Genomic DNA, 19,533 nt, shown 5'->3' with positions numbered 1-19,533 from the left:
TTAAATTGAAACATCCCTTTTTGAAAAATCCCCGTTATGTGCCTGCGATTATTGTTGTAATGTTGATCTCGTCGTCGATACCCGTCGTGGCATCTTCCGAGGAAAAAAGTGCAGTAAGTATTGATCATCTAAAACCGGACAATTTAATCGAAAATTAGATTCCTCTGTAATCTTGGCCTGCTGCGATCTCGTTTTTGTTTGCGGATTGCGGGTCACGGCCACTATACGAACACCGAAGAACGAACAGGACGATAAGAAAAAAACTTTATTGCGAAAATACAACGGCCGAGTTTTTTTCCCCTATCCCGAAAACGATCGCCCGGATTCCTTATAATATTATACACTCACATCCCACAATATAATACAGAAATAATCTTAATAATATATTTTGTAATATATTATCGTAATTCGTAGTCTGCTGCAGCAAACTGTGTCGGTGGTCTCGAATGGTGGTGGTGGAGGGGGGGGGGGTTAGGGGTCGGAGAACTGCGCTCACGAAATTATGGTTTGTCCACAGAAAAGATAGGGTTTATTATCGTGAACGGCGCGGCCTATTCGAACCGCATTGCGGCCATCGTTAGTATGACCAGTGACCTCTGTTTATTCGGAAATAATTAAATTAATAACCTATATATAAATGTAGTTAAAGTGCGCATTGTAATAATGTACTTACTGTGGATATTCTTGGTGTGCCGCGTTAGGTAGCTTTGCTGCGTGAAAACCTTTGCACATATCCATGAGCGCCCGCAGAAAATTCATCAGGGAAGGGCATAATGAAATCAAACACAAAAAAATACATTAAAAAAAGTTTATTCCTTGTAAACTACAAAATGTGTTAAAATTATATGAAATCCAACACCAAAAAGAACATTAAAAAATATATTCCTTACAACCTAAAAAATATGTTAGAATTGTATGCTATTTATTCGTTATTAAATAAAAACTGAAGTCTTCGTGGTTGTTCTATTGCAAACCTTGTTATTAACTGTTCAATTAATTTATCTTTTTTTATATCAACTCTTTCACGATGGACACTTAACATACATAGGCCATTTAATCGGTCTTCACCCGTCGTAGACTGAAGCCAAGTCTTAACCCTTCGTAAAGTGCTAAATGACTTTTCGGCTGCACAACTTGTAGCTGGCAAAGACAGAAAAATTTCTAATGCAATTGTAATGCCAGGGAAAAATATTTTGCTATGTTCTAGTAAATCTATTATGTCCATACTTTGGCAGTCTTTTTTTTGCCATAAACTATACCAACTTTCACTTTCAGCTAACAGATTTTCAATTTTATAAAAATTATAAATATTAGTTATGCTGTTAGTGTACTCTTGTTTTTTCATTTTTATAAATAATGCTGGATGAAGGTGTTGTAGTGAAAAAGCAACACTATTACTTTTTTCAAATCTTTCTTTAATACATTGAATTATTGAATCTAGATAAGGTAGAAAAATTGATACTCGATAGTAGTCTTTGGGAGATTCATAAGAATAATTGTTTCTGTGTGATTGTTTTCTAGTTATTCTGGGACAAGTAATAGTGATTTCAAAATCATCTGCTATAGATTTGGCATCAGTAAATAATAAATAAAAGATTTTATTTGCATTTGTTCTATTGTCTTGTAACATTTTTAACAATTCTTCTACATGTTCCCGAACTTTATACAGCTCCATTGATACACCTTGTAAAATATTTGTAACCGGTTCTAAGATAGCGCTGTATTTTGCGATTATTTTCATACTAATTATAAATGAAAAATTTGAGATTGAAGAGTATAGACATAGTGCACGTTGTCTTGTATTCGAATTTATAAGACCATTAACAGACAAACATTGAAGGCTTTGAATTATAGCAATACAATTTTCAGAAAATAGCCTAATACTCTTATACTTTGAAGACCAGCGGGTTTCGCAAAAAAGTGGTATATTAGGTATAAGATTTCTTCGAAGGGTAGTTTCGCGATAAAATTTTATAATTTCTTTTATTGTACCAATAGTATTACGAATAACCATAATTTTGTTTAGATCGTTAATTACTATATCCCACACGGCACACACTAAAGTAAAAATATCGATGAAATGTTAATAAATTAAAATAAAAGTTAAAATGTTCAACATTCTATTTGAATTCCAGGGGGGGGGTAAATGCCCCGTCTTGCCCCCCCCCTTCCGGGCGCCCATGCACATATCCCACATGAAATCGTTGATCCATCGTGGATTTTCGCATGTCTGTTTAGATTGCCTTTATGGGTGAAAACTTTTCCACACGTGATACAATCGAACATTTTTACGATATTTTTACACGCACAAAATTTAACAAATAAACAGTTGGAAATATGAGCAGGACTAAAACTGTTATTAAGACGTTAAACACTGACGGGCTCTGAAAACCGTCTGATGCGAAAAACATTGGCGACGGCGGATATCCAAATTCTGTATATTATATATATTATATTATATATGTATATATATTTAATATTGATAGTGAAATCCACAGTGTCGATTTCACTGCTGAATACGCCGCGTATGCACATTCCCGCCAATCGCGCGGGATGAATGCGATATAATTTTTCAACGCATCGACATATTAAATTAGCTTATGTTGTGCAGTATATAATATTACTATATATATATGTATAGAGTATATACTTTAGTATATATAGGTATATACTATAGTATGTATAGAGGGAGGGGAAAGAAACATGATGACGTAGGGAAGCATGGTGACGTAGTACTGGTGGGAGGAGTGGGGTTGGAAGCACAATATTGTCTGAGGGAGTGGGGGGAGGGGGAAGCATGAATGATGACAGGGCGGGAGGGGGGTTGAAGCGGGGGGTATCGTAATAATTTTATTGGATTTGGTATTGTAATTTATCGTTGATGCAGGGCTCCAGTTTGTTTCATTATTATTATTTTTAATGTGGTACCATAGTAGATTTAGGCTCTGAATTATATACGTATGCTTTTTTTGTTGTGTTTAACAAGTATGACGTGTCAAAATTATGAACGTTTCCTATACTCGTAAATTGGTTATCATGCCATTGTTTTGTAATTAAACAACGATTGTTCTAGTGGGTGTGGTACCTACGTTTAAAATTGTCAAGATTTTTTGATTTTTGTATGTAAGTATATTGTAGTCATTTATAAAGGTTTAATAAAATAGTAAATCTAGTTTGATTTATTTTACATATTTAATTAAATATTATCTATATAAAGGTTAGTGTCTAATGTGGTTATGAATGAATTATATAATAATATTAATTTTTGTTTTAAGTTTTGACTTTTATTTGGTTTTTATTATATTTTTATTTCTTATGATAATGTTTAGTAGAAGTTTATACTAATAATTAATAAAGGTTTGGAAAAGTAGTAATTTTAGTTGTATATATAGTTTGATTATTTAATTGAGTATTATGTATTGTGATATTTTGTAATGATTTATAAGTACCTAAAGGTAGTTGTTATATTTTACGTTGTATTTCCGTATTGGTTTAGTTATCATCAATTTTGCTAGCTTGAAGTTTAGATATAAAGTATCCATTTAAAATGATTGGTTTTTATGTAATGTTTTATGGTTTGGAATATTATTCCTACAATTATCTGTGTATTGAATTTAAATTTGAATTTGTATTTTGGTTGTTTTGAATAATATGGTTTAGTTTGTGTTGGACAAAGTTCTAATATTTCTGTGTTTAAATGTGGTATTTTAGTAGAGTATACATTTCTATACGGTCTTAAATTGTTATCGTGTCGTTTTAATTTCGTATTATTAAAATTTGCTCTTAAAAGTACATAATTTTATAGTTTTTCATTTCTAAACTTATTTATTATGTTTGTGTTAGGATAAATATAATATAATGTAATGTAATATGTATGTATAATATATGTATATATATTGTGATTCCACTTTATTTATTGTCATGTTATATAATTTTTGATTACGCTTTATTTTGATGTTTTTTTGCTGTGGTATAGTTTTCAGTAAGCATAATTGTCGTAATAATTTTTCTGGATTTGGTATTGTAATTTATCGTTGATGCAGGGCTCCAGTTTGTTTCATTATTATTATTTTTAATGTGGTACCATAGTAGATTTAGGCTCTGAATTATATACGTATGCTTTTTTTGTTGTGTTTAACAAGTATGACGTGTCAAAATTATGATCGTTTCCTATACTCGTAAATTGGTTATCATGCCATTGTTTCGTAATTAAACAACGATAGTTCTAGTGCGTGTGTTATGTTTCAAATTGTTAAGATTTTTTGATTTTTGTATGTAAGTATATTGTAGTCATTTATAAAGGTTTAATAAAATAGTAAATCTAGTTTGATTTATTTTACTTATTTAATTAAATATTATCTATATAAAGGTTAGTGTCTAATGTGGTTATGAATGAATTATATAATAATATTAATTTTTGTTTTAAGTTTTGACTTTTATTTGGTTTTTATTATATTTTTATTTCTTATGATAATGTTTAGTAGAAGTTTATACTAATAATTAATAAAGGTTTGGAAAAGTAGTAATTTTAGTTGTATATATATATAGTTTGATTATTTAATTGAGTATTATGTATTGTGATATTTTGTAATGATTCATAAGTAAAGGTATTTGTTATATTTTACGTTGTATTTCCGTATTGGTTTAGTTATCATCATTTTGCTAGCTTGAAGTTCAGATATAAAGTAACCATTTAAAATGATTGGTTTTTATGTAATGTTTTATGGTTTGGAATATTATTCCTACAATTATCTGTGTATTGAATTTAAATTTGAATTTGTATTTTGGTTGTTTTGAATAATATGGTTTAGTTTGTGTTTGACAAAGTTCTAATATTTCTGTGTTTAAATGTGGTATTTTAGTAGAGTATACATTTCTATACGGTCTTAAATTGTTATCGTGTCGATTTAATTTCGTATTATTAAAATTTGCTCTTAAAAGTACATAATTTTATAGTTTTTCATTTCTAAACTTATTTATTATGTTTGTGTTAGGATAGATATAATATAATGTAATGTAATATGTATTTATAATATATGTATATATATTGTGATTCTACTTTATTTATTGTCATATTATATAATTTTTGATTACGCTTTCTTTTGATGTATTTTGTTGTGGTATAGTTTTCAGTAAGCATAATTGTCGAAATAATTTTATTGGATTTGGTATTGTAATTTATCGTTGATGCAGGGCTTGTTTGTTTGTGATGTTTGTTTCATTATTATTATATTTATGTGGTACCATAGTAGATTTAGGCTCTGAATTATATACGTATGCTTTTTTTGTTTGTGTTTTACAAGTATGACGTGTCAAAATTATGATCGTTTCCTATACTCGTAAATTGGTTATCATGCCATAGTTTCGTAATTAAACAACGATTGTTCTAGTGGGTGTGGTACCTATGTTTAAAATTGTCAAGATTTTTTGATTTTTGTATGTATATAGTTTGAAAAGATCATAAGATATTATAATATTTTCTTTGAAATAGTGTATGTTTAATGCTTTGACAGACTCATAATATTCGAATATATTTGTGTAACATATTTTGGTGGTTACACGCTATTATAATTATTTTTTATTGTGAACGTGATAAAAGTCATTGTATTGTTTAAAGTGTTATTTTGATTGTACGTTGGTTGATTTATTTTCTTATTATTGGATATCTTAAATATAATATTCTTTATTGTTTCCCATTGTGGTAATTCATTTTTTATTAAATTTGTTTTATATGTGACTATATTTTCGTAGTTTTTCATTGAGACCAAATTTTTAAAATTATATGAATTGTCAAAGGTGTTTGAATATGTGTTGGGTATATTATATATTTCTCTTGTGGTTAAATATTTTGTTTTTATTTTATTTTTATATATGGAAGTCAATCAACTTACATAATAAAAACAAATAATAAAATTAACGTAATACTGCAAATTATTATTTTTTTTTTAATCATATAGATAAAAGGGTAAATAATAATTAGGGCTATTAAAGTTCTTTTTTTTTTTTATGAAATCAACAATCTATACCACTTGGCACAATAAGAAGATGTGAAACAGATTTTATACAAATTATTAAAAAAAATACATTGTATCCTTAATAACATTTATACATACATAGCGTGACAATCTTGAAAAAAGCAGCCACCCATTAGTAACACTTTCATTTGCTATTTTTAATTTTTTATATTTTCAGTTATCTTTTTTTTTTATTATAATTTTTAATTAATATTAATTAAAGTTAAAATTGTGTGCCAATAGAACACGACACCATTTCCGGTTTAACCATCTCGGAGGGTCGCCAGGGATTGTAGGATTAGCAAGATTTCTGACAAGAGGATTGGGATGAGTTAAAGCGCGGAGATGGAAACGTTTATAATTTGCTTTACCTTCTTCTGAAACTGAAGGCATTTTAAGGTCTGTATGTATAGTGTAGTTAGAGACATAGGGAGGGGCATTTAATATTTTGTGAAGTGCAATGTTTTGAAATGTTTGGATTTTGTTAATGTTGGTTTATTTTGCGTTTCCCCAAAGCTGTAGGCCATATGTCCAAGCAGAAGTATTCCAAGTATTTCGAAGTATATTTCCAAGTACATCCAAGTATTACTTTTAGTGGTAGGTGTTTTCCGGCGCTGGAGTTTCTTGTAGACGCTGCAACCTTGGTATTTGGCTGGATGATCTCCGGAGCATAGTACACATTTGGCAGGGGAGTCAGGTGACTTAGTGCAATCAGAAGATGCGCGCTGCATCGGACGCAGCGTGCTGAATAACCACAGTATGCCCGGGTGTAGCGGTAATCTTGGCAGTTTTGACATTGACTAATTAACTTAGGCTTGTATGGTTCTTAAATCTTAATTTTTGTGTGCAGAAGGGAATATAATTGGAAGATTTGATTAGAGTGATCGGTGGGTTCTAAATCGACGAAGAACAGCGGGAGTGGATGCTTGCTAGTCTTGTGTAGGACTTTCGTGACTTGTCTGACTTCGAAGAGGCGCGTCTCAAGTTCAGATTTAATTAGTTCTATTGGCGTAGTATTAAAATTCTTAAAAAATTTAAGATTGATCATTCCATATTTAGTATTGTTATATTTTATGCAGTTAATTGGAGGGTGACTCTATTGTAATATTGTGTTATAGCAGCATTACGATGAAATTATATCATTTGTGTGTCATACTATATCTATCGGCTACGGTCGTTTGGCGGCCAGTCCTGTCGGCAGGAATAGAAGACTCCTCTCACAGGTCTGAAATTGAGGCTTCCAAATATTTGGAAAACGTCAATCACGAAATGGCCCAGTGGGCAAACCAATACGCGCTTGCTGACTGGAATTGGGCAACAAACTTGACTGACGAGAATGCTGCAAAAAAGGTACTTATATATTATTATAATTTACTTTGAATTTTGATGATACTTTAATTAACCTGCGTTCACTACATAGTATCTTATACATTACACATTATTAAACGTTTATCTTAATATTGTAACCTGCTTATTACAACTTAAGTTTTGTCAAAGAATAATGTGACAAAAAAACTTTAATGTTAGGTAAAAGGTATTAGTTGTAGTATCAAATATTATAATTTTACAGGAACTTAGAATTTATGATAATTAATAAAAGAAACGTTTATTAAAATATACCTATAGTTACATGTTATAATTATTGTATAAACTATAATAGACAATAGTTTAACTTAACTATATAGCATAAAGTGTATAATACGATTACGATGGTAAAAATTACATTGTTGATTTATTTTTTTGTGACGAGACTGTACCTATATAGGTACTTCCCTTTCATTTACTATGGTTGGTACATGCGGAAAAATTTAAATATATCTGTGATTCGATCTTGATTGATGACTATAGATAGGAAATAGGGTTTAGGAATTTAGGTAGGAAAAAATTACTATAAGTACATATATCTCTTATATGCCCCATGTGACCATACCTGGATACTAAAATGATTGTATATTTTTACATTTGTTTACGATTGGTAGAATAAGTTATTTGGAAAAAGTCTTATATCGAATACGGAATAATGAATCTATGAAATCAACAAACGATTTAAAGGATAGGTACTCCGACCATTCGTCCATCATTCTCAACATTGATGCCACTCCGCAAACACGCACTATTAGTCCTAAACTTTTTACGGCAGCAACTGATCGCCTTAAATTTCATAACATCATAGCCGATGAAATTAAACTAAAAATAAGCTTAAAATCTGCTCAGGAGATTGACGATGCAGTTGACAACTTAACAACCCTTATTCAATCAGCGGCTTCTAAATCAAACACCCTAAACACCACCACGAACTCAGCTCATAAATACTCTTTTGTGTCTGAGCAAGTCCGCTCATTAATAGTCGAAAAGCGCAGAGCAAGAGCACGTTACCAAACCACATGGTTACCCTCACATAAAAGTACATATAATAAATTAGCAAATTCATTAAAAAAATGTCTAACTAAAAGCAAAGCTGACATGTACGAACAAAAACTAACCTCACTCTCCTCTGTTAGTAGACGGGAGCTTGTGGCACGAAACCAAAAAGTTACTTCAATATAAACGCCCCTCAGTCTCACTCAAAAAACCAGATAATTCACTTGCCTTCTATGACAACGATAAGGCACGTGCATGTCCCCACCCCCACCCATTTTCATTTTTTTTTAAATTAGAAATTAAATTTTAATAACCAAAAATAATATAATCTTATGTACGTTGTAAACTACGTATGTAAAATATTACTTTAAAAATCTTAAAATAAATAATATTCATTTATTTTATTTTTTGCTAGGATGTTTTTTATTATTATTATTTTTAGCGATTAAGCATTATGTCAAATTAAGAAATTAGACATATTATTTAATTGATAACGACATTCACGCTTAACTATAATTAATGCAACTGTTGTATTTAAATAGCTTGCCATTAGCTTGGAATATAGCAAGTTCTCAAAATGTATGTGGGAAGAAACTGTTAAATATCCTTGGACAACATACAAAGATCCTAATATCAAAAGACAATTCAAATTTATGTCAGACATAGGAACAGATGCTTTACCCGAAGACAAAGTGAAAAAAGTATGCACACATCGTTTTGATAAAAAAAAAATAAATGTTTGTAAATTATAAGTCTTTGTAATGTTTTATAGTTAGAGGAAACCATTGATGCCATGCAAAGTTTGTACGACAAAGCCACCATTCCAGAATATTGTGACACCAATTCAAATCGAACTTTGAGTTTTGAACCAGGTACATATTGTATTTGTATATAATAGAAGCATCAATCATTTATTATTTATATTACTGCTAGTCATAATGTCATATAACTTATATGCGTGCTAACGAATTAGTCTTAAGTTAATTGGTATACGGTTAGTGTTATTATTATTTTTTTTTATTTTTTACTTCAAGATATAACTGACATATTGGCTAATAGTACTGATGTAAATGAACTGACATATATGTGGGTTCAATGGAGAGAGGCCACGGGAAAAAAAATTCGACCTTTGTATCCGGAATACGTAAAACTGAACAACGAAGCGGCCAGATTAAACAGTTGAGTATAATATTGTGTAGAGCAGTACAAATCCCCCATATACGTTAAATCTTATGATTTTATTTTCCCAATATTTTTGGAAATTTTTTCATTCATATAAAGAGCGTTCCTCGCCGTCATCGCTACATTATGGTTTATGTAATAAAATATTGTCGCGTTTTATAGATTACACGGATACTGCAGAATATTGGATTCGAGACTACGAAGTCGACGACTTTCGGCAGCGAATAGAATGTTTATGGAATCAGATCAAGCCTCTATACTTGCAAATACATGCTTACGTGCGTAGTAAGCTTAGGGAGATATACGGTGAATCGCTGATCACGAAAAGAGGACTTATACCAGCACAACTGTTAGGTAAATTTGAGTCTACGACCACTGCTAATATTATGTAGTTGTTTATGCGCTATGACCTCCGTGACATTCGCTGTATATGCTTATTAGGTAATATGTGGGCGCAGGAGTGGGAAAATTTGAATGATTTTACCCGACCATATCCAACCACCGACGATGTAAACCCCACCTCAGCCATGATAAATCAGGTAATAGACTCGTTTGCAGTGTAATTAATAAACCCAAATTAGTTTTTTTTTTAAGAAAAATAACACCACCCCTCCCCTGCTTTTTTCTTGGGTCTATTTATTATTTTGTTAAGCTGGCGTATCTTCTAATAAAATGCCAAACAATATACTGACCAAGTTTTCACAACGCAACCGAAAATAATCGTATTTTTTTTTCGATTTCAGAAGTACACTCCGAAAAAAATGTTTAAAATGGCCGAAGAGTTTTACACGTCCATAAACTTGAGTCCAATGACCCCAACTTTCTGGGAAAGATCTGTTATTGAGAAGCCAAATGGTGTCGATATGGAATGCTTTGCATCAGCTTGGGACTTTAGCGATTCTAAAGACTTCAGAATCAAGGAATGCACATCGGTAAATTTTATAGATTTTATAACTCTCCACCACGAGATGGGACACATCGAATACTACATGCAATACGCAAACCAGCCTTACATATACCACGGAGGAGCTAACGAAGGTACAATTATATACGAGTATTGTAATATTGTAATATTTTGTAGTATTACACTATAACTTTTGTTTAACATTATTATACACGTGTATCAGTTAAATGCTTTAAAAGTTATACAAATTTAATCAGTCATAAATATTAACCTAAAAAAGAAACAAATGGTAAAAGCTTTTAAATTAAAAATTATTTTTTTTCTCAGAACATTCATTAATGTTTGTGTGTTTTGCAGAACAAAATGAAACACATTACAATATTACATAATACTTTATATATTTTTAATAGTATACATTATACCCTTTTTTTTTTTTTTTATTAATGAGTAAAAGACAATCTACAATCTATACAACAATGTGTTCATTAATTAGATGAGATAAAAGAATATAAAACAAGTAACAATGAATATTATGATTATGGGGAGTTACCCAGTGGTAACACCCAGCACGTGAATAAACATTTTAATAGTAACAGATTATTGTTATCTTATATTTACTATCTCCAAGTGTAGTGTCAATGTGTGATAAATTATAATGAGCAGTAATTGGTATGACGGAGATAATTATGGAGAAATAATACCTTTAGCAATCAGTGAATTTAGTACAGAGGAGATGAGGGAGATGAGGGGATCGATTAGTGATCTCAAATTAGAAATGAAACTAGAAAAAATTTCGCCGACTTGATTGGGATGTGGACTTTGATTTCTGGTGGCTTCTGCGTATGATTTGTGTGTGGTTTGATGAGGATTGGAAATCGGGCCTTTCCGAGGGACTCTCGGATAGGTTTTTTTGAAAGCGGCCTTGAATGCCGGGCAGCCCTTGTAATTGGAGGTGTGGTCCTTGGAGAACAAGGCGCATTTGGCAGGACTGCTGCGGTCTTTGGCGCAGTCGTCCGTGTGATGGTCTTCCCTGCATTTGACGCATCTTGGATGGTGATGACAATTTTTTTTCGTGTGTCCATAATCTTGACAATTGTGACATTGAGGAGGACCTCTTTTTTTGATGTGTGGTCTCTCGATAGAAACTTTTGTATTGAGAAACGAAGAGATGCCCAGAATGTCGTTGTTATTGTCTTGAGGTTTAACCTCTACAAAGAATAGAGGAAGGGGGCTTTTATCTTTGTTTTTGACGTTGTGAACAAATTTGACACTGTGACCTAATTTGGCCAACGCGTTAATTATATCGGGCACTAACGTGGAGTGGTGCAGATTTCTTATGACACACCTGTAGGTGCGGAGGTGACGGGGGGTGTATGTGTGGAAATTGGAATCGATTTCGTGTAAATTTTTCAAGATACTATTATAGTAAATTCGGCTAAGAGGTTGTACCTTAAGGTATGATGAAGGCGCCCTGCAGGTGAAACCATTCGGGCTGGTGATGTCGATCAAGTCGGATTTGAAGGCGGAGAAGTCCTCTATGTTTTTAACGAAGATAGGTGGAATCGGGGGTTCCCTGACGTGATCAGTGTGAGGTTGGCTCTCTAAAGGAGCATCCATCGGATTGGATGAGGACGTGGCTGCAGCTGATTTGTCGGTGGAGTCGTTTGTGGCAAGTACGGCGAAACGATTTGGTGAAGTAAAAACTTTCGATTTTTTGTCGGCAAGATTCGGCGATAGCGACGAATTAGACAAATGTCTCTTAGACGCATTACGGGTGCCTTTATTCATAATAATCTAATATTATAAATATTTAAATAAAAGTAGATAATTAATGATGACAATAATAATAATCATTATTATCGAGGGCGCACAGCGATAACGGAGCGAAACAACGGACAACGCGGCGTACGTGCATTCATGCTGAGCGTTACGGCCGAACTCATACATATACACTATACCCAACTCCTTTAATTCATATATATACAGTTCATTTGTGAAAAACTCTATATTACAGTTAAAGCATATTACGCATTTATCGATTATTTAAGTAATAATATCAGACTTTTTGTTGGTATAACTTAAAATTATAATAGCTATTGTCATTAGTAATAAATAACATTCTCAACAGTAATTTATGTTCATATTGAATAAATTATATTGTAATTAACTCTTCATACCTACAAATTTTTTTATTCAGACCATTAACGAGCACAGTACCGCAACAACCGGAGGTGCTAGGGGTGCAATAAACGTCTGGGCCCCCGTTAAACCATAACAATGGGCCCCGGGGTCAGTAGCTGAACTATTTGGAACTTTTTCTCTTTAAGGTGTTTTACAAAGTGGTATCTTGCTATCTTATTATTTTATCAAAAAATAGAAACTAATTAATACATTAGAATCATAATTATTATTATAATATAAAACAATGTCCTAACTATATTTATAACAAAATCATAAAAATAATAATTTAGAATGGTAGGGGGCTGAATTATACCGTCAATATTATATTCTCGAATTTTTTAATTTTGCTATGTTGTGACGGCTGATAATTTCTTGCATTTAAATTGGGACAAAAAATAAAATAAATGGTTTTAAGGGCCGCATACCACTTTTCTCCTCAGTCTTCACCTATCTGCATACAATCCCTACAATGTACAATGCCTTCAATTCTCTTCACCTAACTGCAGTAAGCAGTATTTTTTTATTTTTTTTTTTTATTAAATTTTTTTTCAATTACATACATAACATTTAAATACATACAATTGAATAAAAATTATCTACCTTCCGTAAGCATAGCTTGTGTTGAAGGTAGAGAGTTAACTATTTTTATAGTATATATGTAAATTTACAATTTAATTATAGGTGATTATATACTAATTATGAACAATACAATACAGTAAATTATAGATTAGATTTGTTATAGCAGTGTTTATTATATTAACTACATAATATAATGTATATAGCTAAAAACAACAAGCAATATGTATTTAATGACCTATTGGTACATTAGCATAGTCGCAACTAGGGTTACAATTCTGGGGGGCTATAGCCCCACCCCCTCCCCCATATTTGTGCCTCTGTACATGGGCCCTATTTATTGGTCGCACACCCACCAATATGTACCGAATTGCGGCACTGAACGAGCAAGTGTGATTATATATTTAAAAATCGGATACTGAATATAAATCGATAAAAGAACTTGGTTGAATTTAAAAATATTGTGCAACAAACTAACACTATTCCTCTGTAAGACATAACGAGTTAATAATCTATTTAGATAAAATTAATTGCTTGTGTAAAGAAACTAAACCAGAATACACATTGTTGTGATTTACACAATTTTTGATAAGGTTTAGCCGTTTACGTACATTTATATTATTTTATATATCATGGAATTAAAAATTTTTTAGGTTTCTGAAATCTAAATATCACGTAACATTTTCTCTTGTTCTTGCATAAATATTTGATTTTGTTTTTACATATATTATAGCAATAAAAGAAATATTTGAAAAAACATATTTTGCTTTATGCTTGTCAATTATTATAAATGCATAACTGTTAAGGGCAATGCTCAAAACGAACAATTTACTGAACCCGTTAAACACAGGATATTTTTTGAATTTTAAATACATAATATATGCATATAATTATATACAATTATAGTATAATCTTTATACAAAATTAATTACTGAACAAGAATGACAAACTTTTTTCCGTAATAAGTAGATTGTACAATTGTAGGTACTGGTTGTAAGTAAGACAGTAAGAAATAAATTATAAACACTATTTTTGGTTCTAACTTATTTTATTTTATTTTGTGAAAACATAATAACAGTTAACTACCTATGTTATAAAATAATCAAATAACATTGTTCAACTCCTTGGAATTTTAATATTAAATATTTTTATTCGTTTAATCAATTTAAATATTACTTTTTACTTTTTTCTATTTTTATTGTCTTAGCCTTTAGATATCTAAATTAAGTTATTTTTTGGGGGGAAGGGGTGAAATCACATCTTTGCCCCCTATGTTTTTCACTTACTGGAGCCACTGGATTCTTTATTTTTTATCAATATTTAGATTTATTAAGGAAGTTATATTCGATTTCGTGTAGGTATTACGTCTATCTATATAATTTTAAGTTTTAATACCTGAGTGAATGTGTGTGATAATAAGTTACAGAAAAAAGTAAAAAACCTTAACCTTGAAGTAATTTTTGGTGTCTAATTTAATTAATTATTATGAAGTTAGGTACTTATCTTGATGTGTATTGCTCGTCTAAACAGGTTTCCATGAAGCAATCGGAGATACAATTGCTTTGTCTGTATCCACGACAAAGCATTTGAATAAGATCGGTCTGTTGCCTAATACCAGCCGCTCGTGCGAAGCCGATATAAATTATCTGTACAAGATCGGATTACAAAAGATAGCGTTTTTACCTTTCGGATATTTAATGGATCTATGGAGGTGGGACGTGTTCAAAGGTATCACGACGGAAGATCAATATAATTGTGACTGGTGGAAACTTAGGTACCTAATTAGAGCATCATATTTTAATCTTCTCGAGACGTTCATAAATTGTATTGAAACATATACATACCGACCAGTGACCAATGTATATAAGTATATAAAGACTATAATGGTCGTTGTAGATGTTCTTACCAAGGAATTGAGCCACCGGTGACCAGAACTGAAGAAGATTTTGACCCGGGATCCAAGTTCCACATCGTTGCAGACGTGCCTTACATTAGATACTTCGTAAGTTTCATCTTACAATTTCAGTTCCATCAAGCATTGTGCGAGAAAGCTGGCCAGTTTGATCCGAAAAATCCATCAAGCCAACCGTTAAATTTATGTGACATTTATCAAAGCACAGATGCCGGAAACGCTTTAAAGTGAGATAATTTAAATATATTGTATGATAATATATTATTATATTATTTTTTTTAAACACATTAAATCCACGAATCTCAGTATTTTACTAACCTAACTAAAACATAACAATTGTTTAATAATTAAGATCCTAAATGAGAGTAAATAAAATATGTGTTATTTTTTAATCTAAAATATATAATATTATGTTAAGTCCATTTACCGATTTTGTTCAAATGTATTTTAAACATAAAAATTAAAAAGTAATTTTTAAAAAATACGTTACACATATAAATTCGGTATAATTATTTTAAATGGTAGTATAATGTTTAGATATTACTGCTACAAAATTTGTAAAAATATAAAAATTGCACGAAAAAAAAAACAATATTATTAATTCGGAATTACTTCAAATATTATTTATAAACATTTCGATTTGTAATTTAAAAAACATATGGAGGTATACACAAAATAACTTAATGAATTTGTTTTGATATTATTTTAGAGACATGTTGAAGTTAGGATCATCGAAACCGTGGTTTGATGCTATTGAACTACTAACGGGACAAAGAGAAATGGACGCTGGACCTTTGTTGAACTATTTCAACCCTCTGTACGAATGGCTTAAAAATGAAAATGAAAGGACCGGAGAATATATTGGCTGGGAAACAAATAAAGAAGGTAATTACCATGCACATCATAATACACCTATACTATATTCATAGGTGTAAATTATTTTTTTCCCAAATAAATTTTAGAACTCCAAAAAAAAAAAAACACTATACGGTTGATTATCTATTAATATTGATCTTTCTTAAATATTATTTTAATCAATGTGTATAGTGTTTAATTAGGTATATATATATATTAAGTAATTTATAAAATTATTTGTTTGTAATAATTTTAATTTTAATTTTTTCAGTTTGCTTAAAGAAGGGTGAAACAAGTCAACCTTAATTTTGATTTATTATGATTTTACTCTATTTATTAGTGATCGACAGTTTTATAATCATATAATTATTATGGTAAATTGTTTTTAAATTATTCGATATGATAGTTAGACCGGGTTTTTATGTTTCAGAACATTTTTAATGTGTAAATTACTATTTCATTAATTTATTAATATATTAAGTTATGAATTTAATTTCATAAATAATTTAAATTTTATCCATCCTAATAATAATGTTTTGTTGTTATTATTTATTTATTTATTTTAAAAACAAAAATTAATATACATTTTTCCGCTATTTATTTTTATTTTAGTTTGTTAAAGAGTGGGCCAATGAAAGGCCGGTGCACTAAAGCATAAGACCCTTAATGCGCACCCTGCCACTTATAAGTACCTAAAAATGTATATCACAATACCACATAAATATTACGATATAATATGTTTTCACTTTTATGCGTCGGACTTTGGTGAGCAAGATCGTCAGTGGCGCAACTAGAGTTCAAATCTCAACATGACGATATTATGTTACTTATTCACCTTAATCATAGACCCATTATCATGTCTATGACTATAATAGTAACTAATAATAATATATTGAAATAAAAGAAAAAAATAACATTATGATATCTTAAAAAATAAAATTACATTGTTAAAACTTAAAACTATAGATATTTTAAATTATAAATACATTAGACTTGGGGGTGCTTAAAATAGAGTTGGGGGTGCTTAAGTATCTCCTAGAAGCCCCGTAGTTGCATCACTAAAGATCACGTGGCACGACTTTGTATACTTTAGAGTTTAGGTAACTAAAAACAGTGGCGTGTCTAGGAATTTAAAACGGTGGGTCAGAGACATTTTGTAGAGGCCATCCTTTTTTAGAGGTCACGCAACTTTTTTAAAAGTAAGTTATATTTATTTAAACAAAAATGTCCTCATATCTCATAACTCGAATCATGACTTAGTGCTTTACATAAAAAATATGTTATACCTACTCATACATGTTTTTTTGTGAAAAACAATATAAATAAATGATACAAAAGGTTATCAATTTTAAAATCAAAATAATTCTACGTCTTCTATAATTCTAACTACCTTAAAATATTAATTATTTAAAGTCCTTCTTAATAAATTATGAAAATTTTAAAACCATTAATAATATATTAAAGCATTAACTACTGGTAATACTTTTTTTTTAAAGAAATAACAGTTGAACAAATAAATCGGTACCTTTATTTTCTTCTATAGAATACGTTTTTTACAAATTTTAATTCAGAGCATCTAAAAAGTTTTTCTTCTTTTCTTCATTTTGGCAAATGTTTCAATAACATTGTTGTAATCCATATCTTCAGCAACATTTCTTTCTATGCTTAAAACCGCCAAGTTAGACAACCTATCCTCAGCAATTGTAGAACGGAGGTATGTTTTTATAAGCTTCAACCTACTAAATGACCTTTCTGCAGTTGCACTACTTATAGGCAGAGTATAATATATTTTATACAATGTTGATAAATTTGGATATGAAGAAATCATATCATTTTCTATCATGAATTTTAACATATTGTTGTCAAATACTTTTTTATTTTTTATTTCTGCAATTAATTGTTTATAAATAGAACAAAACGACTTGTACTCCAAAATAAGATTTTCTTGTTCAACATCTACTTGTTAAAATGTAGAAAGTTCTATAAGGGGTTCAACTAAAATTTCATTACTGGGTCTACCTTCAAAAGATTTTTTTGGATCAAGGATTTCAAATTTTCTTACAATACTAGAAAAATCTTCAAAGCGATATAAAGATAAAAATATGTACTTATACTCTATAGGTATGTCAAATGTGGCATCAATTTGCATACTCTGAATTATTTTCATTTCAAAGCATATTTACTTCTATTTACACCTATCTACTACATATTATTTACATGATATTTAACATTGAACCATGTTTTTTTTCACAATAGGTAGCTATAGTATTTTAGAAAATTGTATTAATTAATTAACAAAAATTGTTTATGATAAGAAAAGGTTACAATAAGGGCTATAATAATTTTTTGCAATTAAGGTATAATTATTAATTTTTAATAAATACTCCTACTTAAGTTTAAATTATTTTATAAATTATTATTTTAATATTTTAGAACAGAAATGTCTTATACTTATTTTGTTTTTAATAGTTTAAATTTATAAAAATTGAAGCAAAATAAAGTAAACATTTTTAATGCATTAAAATCCGCCCTTCAGTAATAAATGTATGCTGATTGCTGTGTATAATAAATTCCTTTTTTTCCAATTGATTTACAAATAAGTTACTCTACATACCTTTTTTAAAAGATAAGTGATTAGTAATATTTATATATTTTATAATGTGAATAATAAATAATTAATATTTATTGGTAGGTACTAAAAGCTTAATTCTTACCTCGTAATATAGAAGGTGTATGTGTATTTATAAAAGATAAAATACTAGTATTTCCTTTAACCATCTTTTCTTTTTCTTTTATTATTCTTCGAGCTCCACCAGATAGCCGTTTTTTTTTCATGTCAGATTGAATGGGTTTCATAATTAAAATTTAAAAAAATTGCGAAAAAACACAGACAAAACAACAGAATTAACAACAATATACAACGATTTTATAAAATCAACGCTTATAATATGCTCAATGTAAATACGAAAATTTTATTAGCACCCATAGTTATTATTATTATTTATTATCACACAATATTGAATATTGTTAGTATTTGCTCACTGCTGAAAATCTATAAACGTAGACACTCTCACTCTCGAGGAGTGTTGATGCACGACATGTAATGTAAATATAGGAATTCCCAATACATTGTGTTCGGTTATTTATTATTAGAGACGTTATCATTTCATAACAAAGCGTCTTATACGAAATACGAATTACCGATTACGGTGTGCCACTGTACCACAGTCCACAATATTACTTAAAATAATATTATAATTTATATTTATACTATTATTATGTACCTAATAATAATATATTGAAATAAAAGAAAAAAAGGTGGGTAAGTGGATGTCGCTCTGCTGTACAGTAGGTTAGAAGTGGGTCACTGTATAATGGACAGTATTAAATTTGAATTCAATGATATAATATCACTGTATAAGAAAAACGATTCTGAGCGGAGACGGTATATCAGTCTATGTATTAGACATATATATACTTATCTATGGTATTAAAAAAAAATTGACCTATAATAGGTACCTATAATAAATTCCAAATTAATCATATCA

At 30.1% G+C, this 19,533-nt stretch overlaps 2 protein-coding genes across 8 annotated transcripts; one reads left to right on the top strand and one right to left on the bottom strand.

Annotated features, from left to right (window-relative positions):
- Positions 1-922: 922 nt before the first annotated feature.
- LOC103308655 (zinc finger MYM-type protein 1-like) lies at positions 923-1,741 on the bottom strand. Its single transcript, XM_008182414.1, has one exon. The coding sequence runs from the start codon at positions 1,739-1,741 to the stop codon at positions 923-925; it is 819 nt and encodes a 272-aa protein (XP_008180636.1).
- Positions 1,742-2,917: 1,176 nt separating this feature from the next.
- LOC100575164 (angiotensin-converting enzyme) lies at positions 2,918-16,581 on the top strand. Of its 7 annotated transcripts, none has more exons than XM_029489596.1 (12): positions 2,918-3,123; positions 7,136-7,364; positions 8,918-9,076; positions 9,148-9,247; positions 9,410-9,553; positions 9,720-9,911; positions 9,999-10,096; positions 10,301-10,595; positions 14,749-14,992; positions 15,115-15,357; positions 15,840-16,015; positions 16,257-16,581. In XM_029489596.1, the coding sequence occupies exons 2-12, from the start codon at positions 7,143-7,145 to the stop codon at positions 16,289-16,291; spliced, it is 1,908 nt and encodes a 635-aa protein (XP_029345456.1). In that variant the 5' UTR covers positions 2,918-3,123; positions 7,136-7,142; the 3' UTR covers positions 16,292-16,581. The 7 variants fall into 7 exon arrangements, with proteins under 7 accessions (XP_029345456.1, XP_029345454.1, XP_029345455.1 ...); XM_029489594.1 differs by having other exon boundaries at positions 7,133-7,364; XM_029489595.1 differs by lacking the exon at positions 2,918-3,123 and adding an exon at positions 4,123-4,275 and having other exon boundaries at positions 7,133-7,364.
- The last annotated feature ends 2,952 nt before the right edge of the window (positions 16,582-19,533 follow it).

The sequence above is a fragment of the Acyrthosiphon pisum genome, chromosome A2 (assembly GCF_005508785.2).
Source record: "Acyrthosiphon pisum isolate AL4f chromosome A2, pea_aphid_22Mar2018_4r6ur, whole genome shotgun sequence".
Taxonomy (NCBI): domain Eukaryota; kingdom Metazoa; phylum Arthropoda; class Insecta; order Hemiptera; family Aphididae; genus Acyrthosiphon; species Acyrthosiphon pisum.
This window is presented reverse-complemented; position numbering and strand designations above follow the sequence as displayed.

Bases quoted from the DNA above. Each gene is read 5' to 3' on its own strand.
- LOC103308655 (XM_008182414.1), bottom strand. From the start codon at position 1,741: ATGAAAATAATCGCAAAATACAGCGCTATCTTAGAACCGGTTACAAAT.
- LOC100575164 (XM_029489596.1), top strand. From the start codon at position 7,143: ATGAAATTATATCATTTGTGTGTCATACTATATCTATCGGCTACGGTC. The intron at 7,365-8,917 runs GTACTTATATAT...GTATTTAAATAG, and splicing joins ACGAGAATGCTGCAAAAAAG to CTTGCCATTAGCTTGGAATA. The intron at 16,016-16,256 runs GTAATTACCATG...TAATTTTTTCAG, and splicing joins CTGGGAAACAAATAAAGAAG to TTTGCTTAAAGAAGGGTGAA.